The following is a 25,710-nucleotide window of genomic DNA, read 5'->3' as shown; positions in this document are numbered from 1 at the left end:
AATGGAAATAGGTTATTAGTGTAAAAAGTTTACATTATAAACCAATTAAATTTATTATTGGTATGATTATTATTAAAAATAACAAACTAATCACATATAATATAAAGATTTATGATTGAAAGATAATACAAACACATTTATATAAACTGTAATGCATTTTTTCTCTTTATTTATACATACACGACTTGTTTATATATTTATGTAATAATATAATAATTCTAACTTAGAATACAATAATTATAAACCTAAATTATATATATAAGATAAAAAAATACTTAATAATCATGTATTTAATTACAAAATGTATATAAATTTATCTTTTAATATTGACTATTTAAATAAGATCTAGTGTATATATTTTTATCTCTTAATTACCATAGTAAAACATATATTTATATGTGTCTTTTACTATACAATGTGATTCCGTGCTTAATTGGTCCTTTTCTTTGTTTATGATACTTTTTCTCTCTTGTGTGGTACTGTTTCAAAACTACTTGATTGTTGTTTTTTTTAAGGCATATTTGATAGTTGTCACTTTTTTTTACTACAATAGTTGTTACTTGTTAGTATTACAAGTATCACGTCATTCCTTAATTTCCTGCAAGTGAATGTCTACCACACCGGCCGTTATTAATTTGTCTTGAATAAATCCATTCTCTTATACTCCAAATCTATAGAGGATATATAAATAGACATGATTGTTTAAGTGGCAGTTATAAATTTTGACAAATGATAACTCAACTATTCCAAGTATATGCGATCATTGCTATAAAATATAAACTGATCGATACATTAAAAACAAATTTCCCAAATGCTTATACTGTTAGGCATTATTAGAAAAACTAAAAATATGCTATATTTCCTTTAAAAAAAAATTGACAGCTGATTTACACAGATTTTTTTAAGAGAAGTGAAAGTGATAGTGAGCTAACAAAATGCAAGTAAAAAAATAAAAACATCAACCCCTCAAGTTAGGTATTTAAAAATGCATGAGTTGACCGTTTAATAATTTTAATCATTAAAATGATTTTAAATATTAAATACTTTCCTATTAATCTATAAAAAAATTATGCCTCGAAAATAATTTTTCAATATGTGAATGATTACTAAATTAATCCATTAAAAACTTCTTTATCTCATTAAATTAATCCTAACACAGACAACTTGAGATGATGATGATTTAGTTAACACTCTAACATGTTCTTTAAGCTCATACACTTTCTTTATCTTAAACTACAATACCATTTCCTTCTCCTGAATTTATAACTAGCAAATGTGTGTATATTCGATTATCAGATTTTCTCTAATAATAACCCATATGTAAATTTCATTATAAATCAATCAGCGATCGGTGGAAGGTCTTGCTAATCTTATAATTAATAAACTCGTCTATGTTCATTAAAAAAAAAAGCACATTAAAACTCAAATAATACTTACAAATGCATTTAGAGATCATTCATTAACAATATCTTTAATTTACATCAACAAATGGAAATCAAACTTAGGTTATTTTAACTACACCAATCTCTTTGGCTTTGTTATATATATATATATATATATATATATATATATATATATATATATATATATATATATAGCGAAATACATGGAAGAGAGGATGAGCAATGTAGGGACAGTTATGCGCTGGTACAGTTGGCGCCTGAATACCACACTCTTGAAAGAAGAAAAAAATAAAAATTAAAAACCCGCCCTTCCATTATTACCCTCCCTCAGCTCCCATAACCATAACCATAACCCTCTCTCTCTCTCTCTGTATATATATATGCACGCAAATATATATGTGTATGAATCTGCACTTCATTTCAAATCCCAACAAAAAACCAAAGTAATCTAACAAAGTAAGCACAATGAGGGAGATATTGCACGTGCAAGGTGGGCAATGCGGGAACCAAATCGGTTCCAAGTTCTGGGAAGTGATATGCGACGAGCATGGCATCGACCCCACCGGAAAGTACACCGGCGACGAGGCCTCCGATCTCCAACTGGAGAGGATCAACGTCTACTACAATGAAGCCTCCGGCGGAAGGTACGTTCCCCGGGCCGTCCTCATGGATCTCGAGCCCGGCACCATGGACAGCATCAGATCCGGCCCATACGGCAAGATCTTCCGCCCCGACAACTTCGTCTTCGGCCAGTCCGGCGCCGGCAACAATTGGGCCAAGGGCCACTACACCGAAGGCGCCGAGTTGATCGACTCTGTCCTCGACGTCGTTCGCAAAGAAGCCGAGAATTGTGACTGCTTACAAGGTATCATATACACTAAAACTTGTATCTTGTAAAAAACTAATAATAATATATTTTCACTCATAATATAGATAGAGTTTCTTTTTGTGCTCATGTGATTATTAATGATTATAAGTATAAATCTAGTGTTAATAAATATTATTTTTTAGTTTATTTATTTTTGTTAATGCGACCTCTATTTTTTTTCAAAATTATCACCAAACTAACCTTTGACTCTCACTTCTATATTATATTTTCACTTGCTCGTCATGGAGATAGATAGAGTTTCTTTTTGTGTTTATGTGTTGATTAATGATTATTAGTATAGATCTATTAGAATAATGAAAAGAATGCTACTAGATCTGGCTTCTGAAACTCACTTAATTAGAATCAGGTTAATTTCCTTTTTCTTTTCTTTCTGGTGCAATAATTGATGCTTCATTATTTTTGTTGTTGTTTGAGCCGATATGTTTTGCTTCGTTTTTCCGGAAGTTGACTGTGTAGTGGGAGAACAGGAATGGACCACGTGGCCATACTTTATGATGCGTCGCTGAATATAAAATAAATATCTTTTTTTGTTTCGCGCAATAATGATATTATATGTGACTGTCATAGTTCAATAGTGAGGGATGGATTAGTCACCGAGGATGTGGTTTTACTTTTAGCAGTTTCAAAAATGCACCAAATTTGTAAATAAACTTTGAATTTGAGTTGATTATAACAAAATTGGACTTACGCAATAGTTACACGAATTTACAAGTAGAACCTGAAACAATCTAGATTCACGCATCAGAAGATTTTGTGTGAGTGCAACTTGAAACAATGTAGATTCATCCAGAATATTTTGATACTCTGGATGTCTAAAGATTCCAGTAGTGTCTGTGAACATGGATTTGTGTGATCTTTTGTTTTTTTGAGTTTTATGTATGTTGAACCCTTTTTTTTTGCTCAGGTTTTCAAGTGTGTCACTCACTTGGAGGAGGCACGGGTTCTGGCATGGGAACACTGTTGATATCGAAGATCAGGGAGGAGTACCCGGACAGAATGATGCTCACATTCTCTGTTTTCCCATCCCCAAAGGTCTCTGACACGGTTGTGGAGCCTTACAATGCTACTTTGTCCGTTCACCAACTAGTGGAGAATGCAGATGAGTGCATGGTTCTTGACAATGAAGCACTCTATGACATTTGCTTCAGGACCTTAAAACTCACCACTCCTAGTTGTAAGTACCACTTCCACTTGGATCTGGATCTAGATTCTATTCTATCTACTCATTCTTCATGCATTCACACGTTCACCAATTCGAAAATGTGGATATAGATTTTTCACACATTCAGTAACTGTCGGATAAAGATTGGACTGATTCCCACTCAGATCCGGATTCCCTGCATTCATTTTTCCACACAATTCAAACATTTAGCAACTTGAAGCTGTTGCATAAAGATTGGACTAGTCATGTTTAATGTTGCTAAATCAGATTTAAAACATGTATTCAAAATTTGAACCGTCCAATTTTCATCCTGCAGTTACAAATGTGGTGTTGACTCAAAAGAAATCACTTTAACATGATTTGAACCACCACGTAGTTATGGTCTCTGCCAATATGCTTGAGACAAGTAATTGAATTTTTTTTTATACTTGCAGTTGGTGATCTGAACCACCTGATTTCTGCGACAATGAGTGGAGTGACATGTTGCTTGAGGTTCCCCGGACAACTGAACTCCGACCTGAGGAAGCTAGCAGTGAACCTGATCCCATTCCCACGTCTCCACTTCTTCATGGTGGGGTTTGCACCTCTCACCTCACGCGGGTCTCAGCAGTACGTGTCCCTCACTGTCCCCGAACTCACCCAGCAAATGTGGGACGCCAAGAACATGATGTGTGCCGCCGATCCTCGCCACGGCCGATACCTGACAGCATCAGCCATGTTCAGGGGAAAGATGAGCACCAAGGAAGTGGATGAGCAAATGATCAACGTGCAAAACAAGAACTCATCCTACTTCGTTGAGTGGATTCCCAACAACGTTAAGTCAAGTGTGTGTGACATCCCTCCCAAGAACTTGAAGATGTCGTGCACTTTCATTGGAAACTCCACCTCAATTCAGGAGATGTTCAGAAGGGTGAGTGAGCAATTCACTGCAATGTACAGGCGCAAGGCCTTCTTGCACTGGTACACCGGGGAAGGAATGGACGAAATGGAGTTCACTGAGGCAGAGAGCAACATGAACGATTTGGTAGCAGAGTACCAGCAATATCAGGATGCTACTGCTGATGAGGATGAGTACGATGATGAGGATGAGTACGATGATGAGGATGAGGATGGGGAGCATGCTTTCGAGGACCAGTAAATTGTTCATCACTACCTTGTTTTAATTACTAAATTTGCTGCTAGTAGTCACGTATCCAAGGTTTTAAAACCTGTTGATATCACAAACAAATCCTGTTGATATGGTCCCAATTGCGATCACAACTGCGGAAAGTATTTTAAAACCTTAATGTATCTATGCCTGTCTCTGTACTTTTTTTCCATTCTACCTATTTCTCCTATATTTTAGTTTTAATTGAGTATTAATTACTTTTGAAATTGTTTGATATGTTCCCCGCAGACCATATTGTTGGTTGTTGTTCTATAATGTAAGTGTATGAATAAGAAAGGGTTGACTTATCTAGAATTCTATCATGTTTAATAAATTTATTAATTTTTAAGATAATTACTTTTAAAGTGATATTAACACGGAAGAATATAAATATTTTAAGTATATTATCATTAAAATCTTGTTTAAAATAATTTGAAGAACAAGAGATGCTTCAACTAACCGAAATATGAGTATCAGTACAGCTTCTCAATATTCTATTGAACCTATATATAGCAAATAAAAAAGAAAATAACAAGACATTACAATTTATTACACAGGTACCACTTCCTTCACTGCCAAATGCCATGTAAAACCTCTTTTCCAACCATTGTTTCCAAATGTACGAAGCAGCAAAATTAACAGATATCACCTCCACCGCAGATGAAGAAATACAGCAACGTATGACGCACGGTACCATGAATCCCCCTTTTCTCAAATCACTTGATCTTTAATACTTATTTGCAAACACGAACACATTTGATTTCTGTGAACACTATCTTTGAAAATTTGTTGAGTTACTAAAACAACTCCTCACATAAATCTTTCAACCAAAAAATTTCGGTAGTTAATAGAGAGGGATTTTTTCCCAATCATATATCCTTCCAAAATACAGTGTGTTTTGTCACCTTCCGTATTGAATCATTAAACCATCCCTTACTCACATCACAATTCCCTTCATCTAATTCTTAAATATTTTTCCACCATTTTGAACCTCTACATTTCTCATACCTTAACATGCACCTTTAATACCATAAATATCAATTGAAATCCTGTACCAGAAACTCTTTTTCTCATATTTTTTTTTTACAATTGATAAAGTTTTTCCTACACTCTCATATCATGAGTTTCATAATAAGAGAAAATTCATCGGCTGACTTTTTTCCTAAGAATTGGAGATAAAAATAAAAAATTTATAATAATTCGTCTATCTTGTTTAACCATTTAAATTAGACCCCGACAAATTTGTCCATTATCTAAAATATGAAACTAAAATCATTGATTTCAAAATGGAGTACCTCTGGTTTTTTTCTCTTTTATGAACAAAAATTACATATAAAACTGGTGAATTATTTGTATTTTTTGATGTATCACTTTTTTTCGGATGAGAAAAATATGTTAGGCTTAACATTTTTCTTTAACGAAATATTTTGTATTTTATTTAAGAAAAAGTAACAGCAAGTGAAATGTTTCAACTGGCCAACAAAGTATTTGAATTTAATTCTTTAAGGAAATAATTTTTTTATTAAATTTTATTTATTTTTTTATCGAATTTTAGATTAATTAATGTTACTTTTCGAAATGAACCAGAGGATTAAGCTACAAACAAAATCTAATCTCATTTTACTCACGATTTCTTCTAAAATTAATTCATCAAAAAATCAAGTATGGATCCCAAATCTCTCTCAAAGTTTATCAAATAGAATATATCCTAGGTTGTTATCTTGGACACTAAGTAGTCATATTTACTTTCAGAAAAAAAAAATCATATTTAAGCTGTACCAAAAAAAAAATCATATTTAAAGAAATTTAATGTCTATACACAGTGACAATATAAAAGATAAAATAAGCCTATATTGTAGTCAATTGTCATTTTTACCTACAATTTTCATAACGTGGTTTTTTGCGGTTGCCTCATAAGCATAATCCTCCTCCTCCTTGCTTCAGCTGCATTGAATCTTTTCAAGTCCCTGATTGCCGAGGCCACATTCAACGGTTGAGATGAGTTCAACTGGGAAAACTCTTTTGGGCTCATGTTTAGATCAGGAAGCACCGCTTGGGCCTCGTGGCCCAATCCATTAGATGAAGATGATGATGGCACCTGCAACGACGTCGTTGGATGGGCAGACACAATAAATCTCTCACTTTGGGTTGGTCCATTCCCAAAAGGTATCATCAGATTCATCATTTCCTTTTGAGGTTGTCTCTGCTTTGTTGCATTTTGAGCCTTGCTGGAATCGGAAGACCTGACTGAACCATTCACATGAACTGATTGCATTGCTAAAGTGGGTTTTTTGTAGTCTTCACTCTTTTGGCGATAAATCAACTGTAAAAAAACATCACAATTCCATAAATTTAAATTTCAATTGGTGACCCACCATCACAAATGATAAAATTAAAGTAAGGGGAATATGCAAATCAAACAAGGAAACGAAAACTAAAAATAGATAAAATGTGTTAGGGGGGGTGTATTGGATTGGGATTTTGAGAGAATATTTTGACAAAAACAATCTTGAAGATTTTAAAAGATTATGTGTGATTGTATTGATTTTGTGGGATTTTAAAAAAAAATTTTTAAAAGACTTTTTACAATCAGGATTCTTAACCCAAGATTTTAATGGATTTCTAACACAGATTTTAAGATTTCAAAGTACTTTATGGATTTTTAAGATTTTGAAAGATTAATACATTTTAAACAAAAAAATAACGGAAGTTACAAAAGTGAATAAAAAAGATGATAAATAAATTATAATGTTTGAATAAAGAAAATAAAAACGATAGAAATTTTAAACCTTTTAATAACAAAGTCATTATTGTCTAAAAAAATAATAACAAAGTGATTCTCACTTCATGTTCGCCTAATTATTAGCATTTCTCCACATATCTGAACCTATATTAGTCCTCCATATATTAGCATCTTCTCGTTCCTGCTCTTGTATTTGAACAATGGATTCATGATCATTATCTTCGTAATTTGGTAACACTGAAGATGAAGATGAAGACTCGTCAGTAGATTCCACTGGAAATTCATCAGAACGACATTCTTTGCGAAGAAAATTATGAAGTGCTGCACATGCCAACACAAGCTCTGCTTGTGTTTTAAATAGAAATGGAGGTGCTGACTTAAAAATTGTGAACCGCGATTTAAAAATACCAAATATCCTCTCAATCACATTCCTTAAGGATGCATGCCAAAAATTAAATAATTCCTTTTCATTTTCAGGGTCATTACCGTGACCTGCAAAATCTTGTAGATGATATCGTACACCTCGATATGGGGCTAAAAATTTGCGTCGATTAGGAAATCCACAATCCACCAGATAATACTTACCTTGGGGCACTTTAAGTCCATTCTTCCTTGCCAAAGCATCACTTAACACCTTGGAATCATGTGCTGAACCCTCCCACCCGCTAAGAACGTACATGAATTTCAAATCAAAGTTACAAGCAGCTAATACATTTTGTGATATATTTCCATGACGATCACGATAAATGCTTACATCTCGTCCTTTTACTGATGCGGGAATATGTGTACCATCAATAGCTCCAATGCAATCCTAAAGTGTGTGTATCAATAATCATAAATATTATTATAATAATCACAATTATAATTATAATTTTGTTATAATTAGATAATGATCACATACCTTAAAATAAGGATAAATCCTTGTGCTTTCCCTTATTTTTGCAGGCACAGTTGAGCCTGGTCTAACCATTAAATCAGGTGCTAATGAGTTCAGAGCTTTCAAAATCTTGTGAAAATTTTCACTTGTAGCAAATTGTGATCGGCCAAATGTATTGCGGATTACACAATATCGAGTATTCTGGCCGACAATCTGTAGGAATGATGCAAGCATTTCTTCAACACAAATAAATCTTGTATCCTCCAAAGGTGTTTTTTCTCTTATAATCGTGCACAACTTTCGAAATACATCAGGATACATCCTATATACTTGTCGAAAGATTGCAGGATCATCGTTTAATGCTTTGTGTATATAGTCATATCCCCGACTAGTAATTTGTCGTCGAGTTAATGGACGTTCAATATGTTCACCACGCATCATATTCAAAAACTGATTTAATATATCTATTAAAGCATAAATTGCCATCACATATGTGTATGTGGCTTCATAAAATTCTTCATTTGTTTCCTCGTCATCTATATCTTCATCATTTGTATCTTCATTATATATATCTCCATCCATTTCTTCGTTCTTTATGTCATGGTCATGGTTATAAGTCAATATCAAAGTTAATATCAAAGTTAATACAAATTCATATATAAAATAAATATAACTAAAGTTTAACCACAACAATTTCACAAAATATATAACCTAAATACTTCAACCATAATAGTTCGACCAAAAAACAAACCAAATATTTCAACCAAAATACAACCATAATAGTTCGACCAAAAAACAAACCAAATACTTCAACCAAAATAGAGACCCAAAAGATATAGTTCAACAAACTCACGATGTTTAAAATAATATGTTAATAATAGATGATCAAAATATTAATTATTCCCTAACTTAAAGTTTATCCAAGATGAGCGTTCTTCCGGTGACATCTTCAAGAAAAAATCCTTTTTTGCTTTAGTATTTAACAATTCAGTTGTCTTGAAACGCGTTATGTCATCCAAATTTGGAATTTCTTTTATAACATCCCAAATAATACCCTCGAGCTCTCTATCTCTATCTCTATCTTTTTCTCTTTTCTCCATCATGTTGGATATTTTTTCAAAATTCACAGCAATAGTCCCAATGCCAACAGAAAGATTTTCCAGAACGTTGCCTTGATTGTTGATCCCAACAGCGCTTGAACTCCCTCCATACTCAGATCTCCTTCGCTTGTGACAGTTTTGTTTTTCTATGGGAACCTCTGAATCTAAAGGGGAGGGGGGGTGGGATGATGGACTTGGTTGGCTTGGTGATGGAGGTTGATATGCTGGTTCATAGTTATTTGATGTTATGAATGTATCACTATTAGGATCATATGAAAATTCTTCTATCCCAACAGTTCTATTTTCTGGCTCAAAAGTTGTTGCATCAGTATCATCTGGATCGACTGATATAGAATTATTCCCGCTAGAAACTCCACCCCCAACAACGATCTTCAAATACTCATAATCAACCATACTTTTTCCTCGAAGTTTGCTATGACTTGGGTGGGACTAAAAAAAAATCATTGTTAATATACTACAAATATTATAATTTACTAAATTTATAACTATTAATATATTTAAAAGATTATGAACTTAGCTCACCTTTAAGTAATCTTTCCATACATCCTCATGAGCAGTGAAAGTTTTTCCAATTGGGTCCCATCCAAAGCCAGAGTTGTTGCGCATAAGGGTTGACATCATGTTATACTGGTTTCGAAACCACTTCATCCGACTCAAATAATGACTATAAGTTTTAGGGAATTTAGTTTTTGCATTGAGTTGAGGAAGTATTATTCGTTCTACATTTTGTTTGCTAAGTGACCCATTGGCATCACGCAATCCCCTATTCATAGCATCCACCAAGAGGTGCAACAACTCATTGGTATCCTCCATAGTCCAAGATACATAATTATCTTTGTCTCTACTCTTTCCTTTGTTATTTTCTTGTGAATCCCCCATTTGATCGCTAATATATATATAAGAAACTAGTTATTTGACAAAAATAGTTATTGTTTCCTAATTGTCAAAAGTATAGTGACTATATCCCGAATAATATACAATTCAATAGAAAAACCAATAAAAAACTACCTAATAATAAAATAAGGGTCATGCTAATATGCGCACTTAGGGCACATGTTAAGGATACTTCCAATAGTAACTATGTCTTAAAAACAACAATTTTTTACTTTTAAAAAAGTAAATTGCACAACTTTCAATACAAAATTTCTATACATAATACACTAACAAGTGTCTTAAGGGCACATGTTAGCATTTTCCATAAAAATAATACTCATATATCATAAAATCATTTAAAAAAAAAACTATTAACAAAATAACAATAATAATAACACAATAACAATTAAAAAATTATTAACACAATAATAATAATAATAACACGCTGTCAAAAAAATAATAATAACACATTAATAATTAACATTTTAATAATAACACAAGAAAATAATAATAATAATAATGGACGTTGTAAAAAAACAAGTTGAAGAAACAGAAAAAAAAAGAGTTTTTTATTTTGATTTGCATATACAGTACTAAAAAAAAAAGCAATATGAAATCTTGATGCATATCAATTGCCATTCTTTTGATGCATATTCATTGCCTGGACGTTGAAAACAATATGAATACGAAATCTTGAAGCATATACAGCACCCTTTTCTTTTGATTTGCGTAATATACATATAGTATGAACAATATTGACTATTGATTGCCATTAAAAAAATAGGTAAAATTGATTGAAAAGTTGTAAGAGAATGAACCTGGTAGTGGTTTGTGTCTTGTTCGGCAGGAGAAGAAAAAGTCTTTGGAAGATTATGAAAAGTCTCAAGGGTTTGGGTGAGATTGTTGGAGGAGTATTTTATGTGTATTTCTAACTAAAAAGTCTCTCAAAATCCATTCCACAAAAGAATCCATCAAAATCTATTTACTTTTGAATACCAAAAGACATTTTAAAAGTGGTAAGAAATCTCAATTGAATACCAACAGATTTTGTTGCCCTGAAAAAAAATCTTTATTGTCTTAATTGAATACCACAAGATTTGTTTATATTTTATAAAAGTCTTGATTGAATACTACAAGACTTTTTAATCATAAAAAAGTCTTTTAAAATCCTTTGAAATCTTAATCCAATACACCCCCTTAGATTCTTAGATTTTGGTCAAAAATTTAATTTTAGTTTTTGTATCTTAAAAAGGATAGTTATAATTTTCATATATTTTTTTTATGATTGATAAACTTTGTCCAACACTCTAATATCATGAGTTTCATAATAGAAGAAGAAATTCATCAATTATCTAAAATATGAAAACTAAAATCATTCTTTTAAAAAAAATGGAGTACCTGTTCTTTTGCTTTTAACTTCAGATTGTAAGCCTTTGCCTTGTTGTAAAAAAGCTTCACATTGTACAACTCCTGTTACGATTAAAACGACCAGGAAATTCAAAAATTTGCCAAAAACAATTAAATAAAGACAAAGCGAAACGAAATAATTTAACTTACTTCTTCGAGCAAAACTTTTTGTTTCTTCAAGTCTTCTATACTTCCAAGAAAAAATTCTTCCTTGAGTTTCTTCTGTTGACACAAAACCCAAAAATCATATAAAACATTTCGAAGAAGAAGAAAGAAAAAAGCACAGCCCCAAAACCCTAAAAAAAATATAGTTATGTAAACCATTTTCCTTTTGGTTTCAATCAAAAAAGGCTTGTAGCCGGCGCGGAAGAGAATGTAGGGGGCGGGGGGAAGAATTTTTGTATCAGTAGAATGCAAATAAAATATAATTCTGATATCATCTTCTATTCTCACACGAAAAAATAAAACAAAAAGATTGACTGAATGAGAAGGCACGGTGACAGAAGAAATTATTACCTTTTGGGGAGATCGTTTTTTAGGGTTCTGGTGAGATTCAGTGGAAGGAAGGAAGGAGAGAGGTGTGTCAGGACTTGAAGGGTTGTTCTGCGTTTTATTATGATGCAGAAAAACGTCTTGAATTGCAGATCTCTTCCTCTTGCGGCCCCAATTCAATGAGGGAGGTTTCGAATGTTCTTGCTGCTGCAACCCCAGAAGGATTTTAGCAACCTCTTTCTCTTCTCTAGTGTACCACTTCGATGAACAACCATGCCTCATCATCATGCTCTCTTCCATCCTTTTTTTTTTTTGTTTCTCGCAATCCTAAGAATGTGAAATATGTGCGTTGCTGTTTAATCTTATACTCTTATGGACAGTGCATGTGTGTGTGCATGTGTATGACTTGAGAGCTGAATTGATTTTGAGAAAGAGATGAATAACCTAAGAAATCGGAAAAAGATAATAGAAAACGTTAAAAAAGGAAAGAATATATATATAAAATTCTATTTGATTTAATTAGATTTAAATTATTAAAGTGATAATTAAAGTAATTTATTATAATAAACTTTGATTCTAAAAAAATATATAATAAATCTTGAAATTAAATATATTCAATATCAATAAAAAATAACACTTATTTATTAATAATGATTATTTTTTCATATATATCAATATATTTTTATATAACGTAAATATCAATTCTTCTAAATATTATAATGTACTAACAATTATTCTATATCTATTTTCCATGTATCGTAATTATTAATTGTTCTGAATATTACAATGCACTAACAATTATATATATATATATATAAAACTCATGACATCTATAAAAAATATATACGTAATGTGTATTTTTCATATGTATTAATTCGTAAAATATTAATTATTAAATTAATTTGTATTAATATCTAATTGATAATTAACTTATTAATAATTAATTTATTAACATCAATTTATTATATTATTACTAATTGATTGCATTTAATTGTTAATTATATTTATTTAAATTAAAAATAAAATAAGTTCTTTTAATATTTTTTTAAAGAAAATGAATATAAAATTGACACGTGAAATTATTTCATAAAAGTAAAATCTTATTATATATATATATTAGATTAACAGTAAGCTTCATTTCTTTTATGTTTAAAAACAATTCTCATGAAGAGAATTTGTACTATGTCGATGATATATATTTCAATTTAAACAAGATTATATTATTTACTATCGTAGATTCCCATAATCTTATGCTATGCTTGGATCGGTGATAGGGGCGGAATGGAGGAGAATGGAATAGGGTGGTAGCCATTGTTTGGATTTTGCAAGTTAGGATAAAATCTATTAAAAAAAATAGAATGAGAACGATTCTATTCCATTGTTTATAGCTTTTTTCCTCCCCAAATTTGAAAAGAATGTGGTGTAACTAAAATTTTAGGTGTGTTTGATTTTTATTTTTAATTTTTATTTTCATTTTTTGAAAATTATTTTTATTTTTAAAAGATTAGAATTTTGAAATCATGTTTAGTTTGATTTTTTATTTCTGCTTTCAAAAAATAAAAACACTTAAAATGTGTTTTCAAATGGAAATGTATTTTTATATTTGCTTAAAATTATATTTCTTGTCATCCATTTTTATTTTATCCAAAATAAAAATTTTGATTTCAACTGGAAACGAGATTTTATTGTTTTCAATTTTTGATTCGTTTGAGAAAATATTTTCACTGAAAATGTTTTCAAAAATCCAAACAAACGCATTTTCATCACCATTTTCTATTTCCAATCAAAATGAAAATACAAAACAATCAGACCAACATCTCCTTATATTTCCTATTAACTATTGTATTCTTAATATTTTTTTCTCCTGCCTTCTTATTCGTCCCTTTTTTTATTCTCGCTAGCTCTTTCCATCTTCTCTTCCTCTTTCATCTTCTATAAAATCTTCTTATATCTTCTTCTTCCTCTTTTATCTTCTATAAAATCTTTGTTTTTTTAATCTTCTTCCTCTTTTATCTTCTATCTTCTATAAAATCTTTTGGAAGCAAGAGATTACTTTAGTTACACGACTTTGGCATTATGGGATCATTTAGCTTAGGCGACAGTCATATTGGTGTGCAAATTACACACACAACCTGTTAAGCATTGGTGATTCTACTTTTTTAGCTGCCATATATCAGCAAAGTAACAGAGAACATAATATCAGCACTACCCTGGGTGTTGTTTTGGTACTTTTATTAAATTCAATAAAAAAAAATACCAAGTATTAACACATCCTGATCCTGTTGTGTTTATTGTGGTCAAGTGTTAACGCATCCTGGTACTAAGTATTTTTTTGTAGAGTAAAGAAATGAAAAACCAAACATCACAACAACTAACGCATCCTTATAGAACTCTTCCAAAACAAAGATATGATCGGAGTTGACATCCATTTGCACAAGGTGGGCTTACATGACGCAGTCCCTCTTACCAATTTATCTGCTGCACTGTTGCCTTCATGAAATCATGAGGGACCACTAAGAAATCAAGTTGCCAATCTCTCAAAATTAAGATGTGAATATCACGTTCTTTGGTCTTTATGATAAAAAAGAAAAAAGAAAAAAGAAAAAAAAAACTACAAAGTAATTAAATGCTAATACAGAAAATAAAAATTTATACTACCTCATGCCTTACTTATGAAAAGTAAATCATAATGTATTTACACTACAACTTGTTTCTTATATAAATAAAATTAAAGGTAGTAATCTTATAAATAGGACTAAAAGTAGTAATTTATTTCACTGGTTTCTATCTCCAAATGATGGAGTGAAATATTTGTTTCATTTTATGATAAGTTATATTATACATTATAACAACAGTTTAAAAAATTTTATATTATCATCTAATCACAATTTAATATGTAAGATAAATTTATTCATTTTTATGATGATAATTACTTTAAAAATTATATTAATAATGAATTTTCATTAAACAATAATATAAAACTGTTTTACATTCTTAATATATAATCATTAAACTCTATTTTTATTCTATTCTATTATGCTCTATTTAGTTTTATTTTCTATCAACAATGCAAACATAATCTTATATTAAGTGCATGCTTAATTTAGCATTTGACACTTTAAATTTTTTTAGCATTTGACATTATTTAATACTACAAAGCATGTAGATCAATTAGCTCATATTTGTTTCAACTTTATTGATGATTTTGATTTTGAGATTACTTCTAATAGATGATACTTATGATGTCTTAAAAAACAATATAAAATAATTTTTATTATTTAATTACAAATATGCATAACAAGAATCATTTTCGCCCAGTGCACCACAGATTAATGAGTTAAATAAGTTGGTCCATCTAAAATATATGTAAAAAAAAAAATCAGTCCATTTTCTTTCAAGTAATACTTTTTTTTCCTAAAGAAATAAAATGAAGTTTATTGAAAAAGAAGTATATATTGGACGGACCACGAGATGTGATTTTTCCAAGCCGAAACGGTACAATAACATTACTACTGTCTCATGTCCTGATGTCTATTGCACAGTCGATCCTGCATCATTGTGAGATTATACGCCCATGGAAACAAAAAATAAAAAACAAAAATCAAATATGTACAATTTGGGATGCACACAAACCTTCCACCATTGTAAATGCCACCTCTTCAATGGATCTAACCCTCTAGCTAGCCTAGAGTTCCTTAAACTCAAGTATTGGAAGCAAGGACAGCATATATAGAAAATTCTTGTCACAATAATATTCAATTCTAATAAAAACAAATAAACATTGAATGATATTCAAAAACAGCTATATAATTATATTAGAAATTTAGGATCTTACCATATAAACAGAACAAAAGCATATCAATTGACCAACATATTATTATAAGATGGGGAAGATATCAGATAGATACACAGTAAACTCATCGATATTAACTAGTTTAAATAATTAATAAAATAAAATGAATATGGATTTTATCAAAGGCCTAATAAAAAAAACCAATCAGATGGAAGTTATATATGTAAAAATCCTTGATTTGAATGCAACCAATAATTGCTCACCTAATACAAAAAACAACTATAGATTTATCCTCTACAATGCTTACTTGCACCCTCAAATGAATTGGGAAAAAAGAAACAAATGATTAAGCAGTTAATCATATTTCTACTAAACGTGAGTTGTAAACTGATATATCAGTATTGTGAACTGATATGCATAATGTGTGCCTGTGTGGTGTGCGTGGATTTTTTTTTTCTTTTCTAAACATTTAAGTGTAACAGTAATTGAGTGAGGATGTGTGGTGTGCGTGGAACATTTGTTACAACATGTTCTTATAAAAAGCGAGTGAGAAATGGATTTATGTTTGGGTTGGTGTTGCGTGGTTACTATGAAAAGTTAGGAACAATATCATTTTCAGGGGTGCTAACTTCGACAAGCAAAAGCTCATTCAAGAAGCACAATTTCATATTTGGACGTGGTTAAAAAGCTTGGTTACAGGGTTCCATTATTCATGTGATCAATGGTTTGTCTGTCCCGGTTATTACATAAGGAACTAAAAGCTATGCATGTGCAAAGTTGGTCTTGAGTATTTCCAGCAACAGAATTGTGGAAGAGATCGTGAATTAATGAAAGTGGATAATTTAGAAACAAACAAAGTGGCCCTATGAAACATATATTGGTGAGGGTGTGCGTATATACAAAATTGTGTTAGAGTAGAGACTAGAGAGATTGTTTTATGGGAATTCCTGTAATTTAAGATAATGGTTAATAGGTATTACTATTCAATCACTGGAAGCAATATTAATTAGCCAGTGTGGATCATTTTATGTAACTGAAGTATGATATCTCTGGCACCCGTAATATATAAAAATTTTGTTGATTTTTTTTAAAAAAACTTGTATTTATTAAGTGTATGTTTAAAAATTCGATGCAAAATGACTTTTGAGACAAATTATTCTGACAAAAGATCATAACTCTTATTTTTACTTTTATTCATTAGATCTAAGTTAAAACGCACACTACAATAATTTCAAAAACAAATCAAACATCCACTAATTGCATTTACAAGATATCAGTGACCCTAGTTTAAAATATTAAAAACCGTGTTGAAGGCATAATAACATTTGTCCTAGGACTATATATATATATATATATTAGTATATTACGTACTAGGCATTACTGAGGTTGTTAGTGATGGACTATTCCTTAAATGTATTTATAGGCGATCTTTGATGAGGTGGGCGACAAGTATTTTCTATTTGCGTCGTTGTATTAGTCTAAACTATGTAATGGATTTGAATATTTCTTATATATACTCAGTTTTAATAGTATTTCTTTAGCTTATAAAAAAATTGTACTTATACCTCTTTTTAATACTCTTAAGCACCCGTGTCTTTGTAAAGGTGGTGTTTATAAACATTATTTTTATAGGACAAAATAACTTTTCTTTTTAAGAAAATCATTAAAATGCCTGAATATATATATATATATATATATATATATATATATATATATATATATTAAATGGGTTAATATACACACATAAAATTGTATGAGTCATGTTGGTCATTGAAAGAATTTTTTTTTAGCAGTCAAGGAGATGGTGAGTAAAATTTGTATTTAATGAGATAAAATTAAGAATATTTAACTGAGATCACTCTCTTAAATTTTATATTCTAATTTATAATATAAAAATATATTATTTAGTAATCAGTAATAAGTTTTCATGTCCAAAAAATTCATAAGTGTGCCTTAAAGTTATAAATATCGTTCCCCCACTCCCTCTCTCTAAAGAAAATACAACTAAATTAATGCTTCCGCTCACATTATCTTAAATCAAACCTCCAATTTTTTTTATCACAGTTTTCGTTAATGGGAAATTTGAATCTATTATCTCTCATTTTTTTTTCTTTTTCTCTTCATCAATCTTATATTTTAAAATTAGACTTTCAACTGTACTACAAATTCTTTCAGAGTTCAAATGATTGATTATGGATATATTTATTTATATAAACAGATGTACTTTACAAGACACTATTTTCTCTTTTGCGATGTATTATTCCCTTTTCTCTTTTTCTTTTGCATTCTCTTTTCTTTTTTTATTGATCACCTTTGTATGATTGCCCCGCACCCGCACCACATATTTCAGCCCCAGAAATACCAAATGGAATTCCATTTCCCATTTCCTACCTTGCTTTCTCTCCTCTGCCCACGGCCTTTCACATATTCAAATGGGTGTGACAGTGGGGATGGGAGAAAATTAATACAAAATTAAATGCATCAGAATAAAAAATATATTTTTTTCATAAAAATCAATAAAAATTTCAAAAGATTTATAATATTTATATATCTGTTCAACCAACTGATATAAATCACATAAAAATAAAATTAATTCATGATGATAGTACTTGATAATCTTGGAGTGGGTGGGGGTAAGTAAATTAAAATTACATGATAATTTTTCATTTTAATTAGCATAATCCAGCTGTCAAGATTGGCTTCAGCTTCAGCAATCCTTTTCCTACTTTGTGCAAATAGTTCCTCTTCCTACTCTCCACACACTTATTATTGCATCCAATTCCATATATCACCATCTATCAAAGCCAAACTTGACGGAGGGGCACTTCAATTAGAGAGTTTTTGGATGTTACAATAATAATTCAGCACTTGTAGTTTTCCGTGTACATGAAAAAAAATTGAACCCTTCCGTGTATTATTCATGCAATATTTCATACCCTCGTCCCCATTCCCAATAATGCAACCTAGCTAGACCCTCCTAGGGTCGGCCACGAACATATTTGCATAAATTATGCAATGCAATGATACATGGGAATCGATATGTACTAGGTAATAACGCTGCCTTCAGCTCACTTCATTTTACCTAAACCATACGCCGCCAAGTTTATACAAATAGTCCTTAAAATCACATATCATACTCACCCACACCGGTTACTACCCAAACCAATAATAAGACTCGATCATGCATCATATTATATTTTTACACTAGTAACTTGGTTTGCATCATGTTTTAATTGGTGGCCAACAGTATAGCTAAATGATTTTTCATTTTTTAGTTATGAATGTTACTTCATTTGACTCGTTTTTATGATCTAAAATATCAACTTTTGAGTTTGGCAACTATAAGCATATTTGGTTTCCAATTTAATTTATTGCATATGAATTACAGATTAAATCCAATAATTCATTGTAAATTGAATACAAAAGAAAAAGTGAAGATATTTTTACAAATTTCATGTCATTAATATCCATTTGTATCAGGATATTCAAACATGCTATTTCTGCAAGCAAGTTGAGACACAGATTAAGATAAGACTCGTGGGATTGTTGTTGTGAGATATAGGCTATAGGTACCAATACCATATACTATTTTGTGACAAAAATAAAGAAATTAAACCATGTCCTTCAAAATCAGCCATCTGGATACTTCACCCACCAAGTAATGTGGCACTTTATCTAGCTAGTCTCGGTTCTCGATGCTTCCAAGAGCCCTTTTGAGTTTTCCCTACCAAATTTCTCTCACCAGTCACTAACATAACACAAAATTTCTGATTCAGGTCTCTTCCGCGTATGCGCCACCACATCATCACAATGTCCCACTTACATATTCGCACATTTATATTATTCTACCCGTACTTTAGTACTTACCATCTTCATTTCATACCTTATATATATATATATACAACTCTCATCACACACTATAAATACCCTCTCATTCTTCTTATCATTCCACGCACTTAGCAATCAATCAACACTTCCAATTACAATATACACATCTTCAATTAAGCCATGACTCTCTCTAAGCTTATAGTTGCTTCCCTTCTTGCCTCGCTTCTCCTTCTTCATCTTGTTGATGCTGATCAATCGGTACATATTTCAAATATTCTGCTTCTTAATTAATTCTATATAACTAGCGTTGTTCTCTCTTTCTTGTTGGTTTTATGTAAAACGGGTTAGGTTGAATTTATTAATTTCTTTTAACTAAGTTCTACTTAATTAAATTAACAAATTTGTATGTACATGTTATTGAGGAACCGCAGGCACATGTACAAACGCAGGGGTCTCTTCTGCAGAAGATAGGTACTAATTAAACTTTCATATATACAAATCACTAAATTAATTAATTAATTTGAAATTGGAAGTTAAGTTTATAAATTTATTATATGTTGATGATCGATTAATTAAATTTCAGATTGTAATGGAGCATGTGCTGCGAGGTGTCGTTTATCATCTCGGCCACGTCTCTGCAAAAGAGCCTGTGGAACTTGTTGTAGACGCTGCAACTGCGTGCCACCTGGCACTGCTGGAAACCAAGAAGTGTGTCCCTGCTATGCTAGTTTGACTACTCATGGTGGCAAACGCAAGTGCCCTTAGACTTAAAAGTTGTGTTTGGATTGCTAGCTGCTGATATATCCTCCGTTTATGTTTAACCTCAGTTTGAAGGAAGTATCATATTCCTTATTTCTGTCTCAAACGTTGTGCTGCAGCAAATTTACTGGAGATCCAAACATGGATTTAATTGGACTAGGATCTATCCATACCACTATCCCATGCATGGCTTTGATATTATATTGTAAAATAATACTATATATAACATGTTGCTTAATATGTGCTCTGAAGAGTAAAGAATAACGTCATGGAATCATACCCCTTTTTCAATACTTGTTGAATCATCGAGTGTCTTGGTTTGTAATTTGGAATTTGGATGTATATTCACAAAATTAATAAGTATATTGTGATGTGATTAATTCCCTTCTCTGTTATGGTGCGTTCCTTGTACTGTCCATCGTCTATTAATAAGTATATTGTGATGTGATTAACTCCCTTCTTATGACATATTTTCATTTCATTTATAATATCACCTAACGTTTTACTTTTGTTGCTATGATCAGGAATTGCAAAATTATCACCAGAAATGGAATGCAAAAATTAAATATCGTTATTTGTTTTTGACACTTTTCAAATTATTTTATATCCTACAATTCAAATTAATTTCCACTCATATTATAAATAATTACAGTCATACAGTGTTCTTAGCTACCCAATTAAAGCGTAATTAAAATTGTCTTTTGAAAATATAAAAAAGTTAATTTAGATGTATTCTTTGCAGTTCGTCACAATTACCGTCGTCACTCAAGTGTTTATATGTAACTGCAAAACAATCAAATGGACCAAAATTGGCTCTCGACGGTGTAGTAACATCGAGGTCATCATATATTCAAAGGGGATGAGAATATTTCTTAGGCATTTGAATAAAAAATGTACTAATTATGTATCATTAAAAATATATGACTTGAACTTTGTATTATAAATTGATAGGTAGGTAAATAGATAATAAAAATAACAAAGATTTTTTGAAAAAGCATTGATTATTTTTCTTGAGATTAATTTAATTACATTTTTAATCTCTTTAATTTGGTGTGTGTGTAATTTTGATTCCTTGAATTTTGTTTGAGCCAATTCAGTTTTTCATACTTTTAAAATTAAGTGAATCCTTAAATTTTTCTTTTACTTAAAACTTTTGAAATAGTATTTTATATGCAAATAATTTTTTTAAAATTTGAAGGAATTTATAATATGAATTTAGGTTCTAAGAAAAAAAACTGAATAATATTTAATTCTTTACTTTTCATGTTTACTAAAAATTTAGAATGATTTAATCGATTAAGTTTATTTAAATTTTAAGAAAAAATAAAAAAAAATGTAAATATAAGTAAAAATCAATAAAATATCAGTTTAGCTTTATCTTAAAAATAAATTTATGAGACAAAAGGGATAGTGCATGAAGTAACATCACCTTATACTCCACAAAACAATTGCATTGTTGAGAGAAAGAACAAAACCATTATGAATATGGTGAGGAGCATCCTCAAGAGTAAGAAAGTTCCTAATTACTTGTGGGAAGAAGCATTGTCCACGGCTACTTATATTCTAAACATACACCCAACTAAGAGATTAAGTGAAAAGACACTAGAAGAGGCATGGGCACGCACCAAACTAGATATGACTCACTTTAAAGTGTTTGGCTTTATATGCTTCAAACATGTGCTTGATCAATTAAGGAGAAAATTGGATGGCAAGGGTGAACAAATGGTTCTTGTAGGGTATCACTCTACTAGTGGTTACAAGTTGTATAACCTAAGACATAAACAAATTGTAATTAGTAGAGATGTTGTGATTGATGAATCAAAGAGCTGGAACTGAAACATAGAAACTGAGAAAGACTCAACCAGAATGTTGATAGATCTTAACAATGCTAAAGAAGTTGAAACCACACAAGTGTTGCTATTGGATTAAGGAGATCAACCAAAACCAAACAAATTCCATCAACCCTACATGACTTTGAAGTACTGTTAGATTTTGCAGTTGTCTTAGAAGGAGAATTGGTGCATTATGCACAATTTGTTGAATTTGATTTAATTAGCTTTATTGAAGCAAAGAACAATCCTAAATGGGTGAATACAATGGAATACGAGCTGAATTCTACTGAGAAGAATCAAACATAGGAATTTGTCAACCTATCTCGTGATAAAAAAAAAACCTATAGCATTAAAGTGGGTTTATAAAGTGAAGGTGAATCCAAATGGTGAGATGATCAAACATAAGGCTAGACTGGTGGCGAAGGGATTTCTACAAAAACTTAGAGTTGACTATGGTGAAGTCTATGCACTTGTAGCAAGGATAGAAACAATAAGATATTGGTCGTAGCTATAGCAAATATAAGAGGTTGGTCTATGAACCAATTTGATGTGAATGGACCACTGGAGGAGGAAGTTTATGTTGTCCAGCCTTTAAGTTTTGAGATTTTGGATCAAGAAGATATGGTACTCAGACTAAGGAATGCCTTGTATGGCCTTAAGCAAGCTCCACATGCTTGGAACAAAAGAATTGACAATTTTCTAAGCCAAATTAGCTTTGTTAAATGCAATATGAGAATGGAGTGTATTTAAAGGTCTTGAAAGTGGTCACTAGTACAAATTTTCTAATAGTGTGTCTCTATGTAGATAACTTACTAGTAATTGAAAACAATGAATGAGAGATTAAAGAGTTCAAGAAGAAAATGGTGAAAGGGTTTGAGATGAGTGATTTGGGGCTCTTGTCCTAGTTTCTTGGGATTGAATTCAAAACAACAGAGGATGGTATTGTGATGCACCAAACCAAGTATGCAACTGATTTGTTGAAGAAATTCAACATATTCAAGTGTAATTCAGGTGTCACACCAATTGAAATTGAATAAGTACTTGAGAAGGAAAGGACTAAGGAACTTATAAATCCTACCTACTCCAAAAAAATCGTTTGATCACTCAGATATTTGTGTAATGCCAGACATGATTAAGGATTTACTGTTGGATTAATAAGTAGATTCATGGAGACACCAAGACTGCCTTACTTACTAGCAACCAAGAGAATAATGTGTTATGTGAAAGGGACTTTAGACTATGGAATTCTATTTCCCAAAAGGGAGTGACAACTTAGAAGTTGAACTGCTTGGGTACTCTGATTCAGATTGATGTGGTGACATATCTAATCGAAAGAGTATTACAAGTTGTGTTTTTATGTGTGGAGGAGCACCAATTTGTTGGTGCTCAAAGAAGGAATTTGTAGTGGCTTTATCCTCATGTGAAGCTGAGTGTATTGCAACCTCAATGAGTGTTTGTCAAGTTGTACGACTTGATACATTGATGCAAGAAATCAAAGTGAAGAACTCAACAAAATGCAAGTTATTTGTGGATAACAAATCAGCAATAGACTTAGCTAAGCATCATGTTGCACATGGAAGGAGAAAACACATAGAAACATGGTTTCACTTTTTGAGAGATCAAGTGAATAAAGGAATACTTATCTTAAAGTACTGCAAAACAAAACTACAAGTTGCATACATTTTCACTATGGCCTTGAAGGGAAAAAAAGTTTAGAGAGCTAAGAGATATGTTAGGAGTTATCTTTTTGAATCATTCAAATTAAGGAGGGTGTTGTTGGTTAATTTGATGGACACAAAATGAGTTTTGTCCGGTGCGGGTCATCCAGTCTAAGGACTGGACTTGTACAATGAGTGTCATCCAATCAATTAGTGTCTATGGTATAACTAGTTAGTTAGATATATGTGTCTATATGCGTGATGTATAAAAGGGTGCTTGGGTACAAGTGTTGTATGTTGGAGAAAGTAAATATGTGTGCACTTGAGTAATCAATAAAAAACTACATTTTTGATTTTTTTTTATCATATATCTTCTTCCTTAATTATTATTGTGTGAGTAGTTTCATTTCCAACATTCTGTCAATTTTATTTAATATTAATGATGTAGTATATAAAAAATATATATAGGACTAGTTTTTAACCTTTTCAGCTCAATAAGAGTTTATGAGAAAGTGTGGATTGAGGATTATCCATTTATCCTATGTTGATATGTTGTAATATCTTATAAGTAAAAATGTTCTTGAATTGTTGTATAACTTTCAATTATAGTAGACTTGTTTTGGTTTAATTTTTTATGTGAAGTTTGAATTTTTTTTAATCATTATGGAGTTTGAGTTTGGACATCCATTTGTGTTATATATGTAGAAAGATAATTTTATTGTAATGATCGGTTTGACTTGATTAAGATGGTCTCTCTTTAAAAATGTTGTGGTTTGTATAAAAACAATAATAAAATTCTAACTCTCTCCTAAAAATACCTTGAGGTTGTATTTGAGAGTGACAAAGTAGTGCCGAAGAGAAGTGAGGTCTTGCCTTTGACTCCCTTCCCTTATCTATTGAGCTACCTTTTTTGTTCAATTGGATACTCCTACTCTGTTGAAGCCTGCCATGGAGTCAAATAGACAACATAAAGACATTGATGAGCTAAAGGAGCAAGCAGAACGGGAAAAAGTTACAAATTTTCACCGGTTGGAAGGAGTCATTTAGGAATGAAATTGCATGGAGATATTAAAAATAAGGTTATTTATCTTCTTTTATTTTCTTACTTACAAAACAAATTTGATTCAAGTATGTTTTCTCTAATCAAACTTATTTCTCTTTTACAGAACAACCTTTATTTTTATCTTATTTCTTAACTATTTTTTTTTTCTCTTTTCACCTAAATTCTTCTTCATTTCTTCTCCTACCAAACAAAGCCTTCTAAAGAGAGGGGAAAAAAAAAAATCAGAGTTGCACTATGTTGTGAAGCAGTGAGAATGGCACCATTATTGATTGGGTCCGTAGCTTATTACTATCAATCTCACTGACAAGAAATGCAGTGTTGGGTACACACTTTCACAGAAAATAAGCGCAGAGGTTACAGTTGCAGGTGTGCATACACGGAAGGAAGACAAGAACGTGAAACGATGATAAGAAAACTTTTCATGTTGCATGCATAGATGCCATCTGCCATGCCTCATCTATCCACCTCAAATCCATTGTCGCTTCTGCTCTTTTGGCAACATTAGATATCTAATTTATTTTCATAAAACTATAAAAAGAAAACAAAATCAATAGCTTTTGACTCATCAGACCACAATAAACATGTACATCAGCACATGGATGAATTTTTTTTTTGCTCACACATATATATATTCTTCTTCGGGGACAATAATCATCAAACGAT

General features: G+C 31.2%; 3 protein-coding genes across 3 annotated transcripts; 2 read left to right on the top strand and 1 right to left on the bottom strand.

Annotated features, from left to right (window-relative positions):
• Window positions 1-1,809: 1,809 nt before the first annotated feature.
• On the top strand, window positions 1,810-4,916 carry LOC100781043 (tubulin beta-1 chain-like). The gene is given in 3 exon segments (NM_001255921.2): window positions 1,810-2,268; window positions 3,197-3,466; window positions 3,889-4,916. Coding segments are annotated over 3 exon segments (1,374 nt in total). The 5' UTR covers window positions 1,810-1,868; the 3' UTR covers window positions 4,593-4,916.
• A 2,540-nt stretch (window positions 4,917-7,456) lies between these two features.
• Window positions 7,457-9,429, bottom strand: LOC121173404 (uncharacterized). The gene is made up of 3 exons (XM_041008879.1): window positions 8,246-9,429; window positions 7,953-8,155; window positions 7,457-7,634 (listed from the first exon to the last, which is right to left on the bottom strand). The coding sequence occupies exons 1-3, from the start codon at window positions 8,801-8,803 to the stop codon at window positions 7,457-7,459; spliced, it is 939 nt and encodes a 312-aa protein (XP_040864813.1). The 5' UTR covers window positions 8,804-9,429.
• A 10,403-nt stretch (window positions 9,430-19,832) lies between these two features.
• On the top strand, window positions 19,833-20,895 carry GASA24 (gibberellin-regulated protein 24). Its single transcript, NM_001250215.3, has 3 exons — window positions 19,833-19,993; window positions 20,167-20,206; window positions 20,319-20,895. The coding sequence occupies exons 1-3, from the start codon at window positions 19,916-19,918 to the stop codon at window positions 20,498-20,500; spliced, it is 300 nt and encodes a 99-aa protein (NP_001237144.1). The 5' UTR covers window positions 19,833-19,915; the 3' UTR covers window positions 20,501-20,895.
• Window positions 20,896-25,710: the final 4,815 nt, after the last annotated feature.

This window comes from Glycine max, chromosome 14 (genome assembly GCF_000004515.6).
Source record: "Glycine max cultivar Williams 82 chromosome 14, Glycine_max_v4.0, whole genome shotgun sequence".
NCBI lineage: Eukaryota > Viridiplantae > Streptophyta > Magnoliopsida > Fabales > Fabaceae > Glycine > Glycine max.
Note: the sequence above shows the minus strand (reverse complement) of the source record. Positions and strands in the feature narration are given on the sequence as shown.

Excerpts from the sequence above, each read along its gene's own strand:
- GASA24 (NM_001250215.3), top strand. The coding sequence starts at position 19,916 with ATGACTCTCTCTAAGCTTATAGTTGCTTCCCTTCTTGCCTCGCTTCTC. Across the intron at positions 19,994-20,166 it reads TTGTTGATGCTGATCAATCG|GCACATGTACAAACGCAGGG; the intron begins GTACATATTTCA and ends GAGGAACCGCAG. Across the intron at positions 20,207-20,318 it reads GTCTCTTCTGCAGAAGATAG|ATTGTAATGGAGCATGTGCT; the intron begins GTACTAATTAAA and ends ATTAAATTTCAG.
- LOC121173404 (XM_041008879.1), bottom strand. The coding sequence starts at position 8,803 with ATGGATGGAGATATATATAATGAAGATACAAATGATGAAGATATAGAT. Across the intron at positions 8,156-8,245 it reads GGATTTATCCTTATTTTAAG|GATTGCATTGGAGCTATTGA; the intron begins GTATGTGATCAT and ends CACACACTTTAG. Across the intron at positions 7,635-7,952 it reads AGTGATGCTTTGGCAAGGAA|TTCTGATGAATTTCCAGTGG; the intron begins GAATGGACTTAA and ends CAAAGAATGTCG.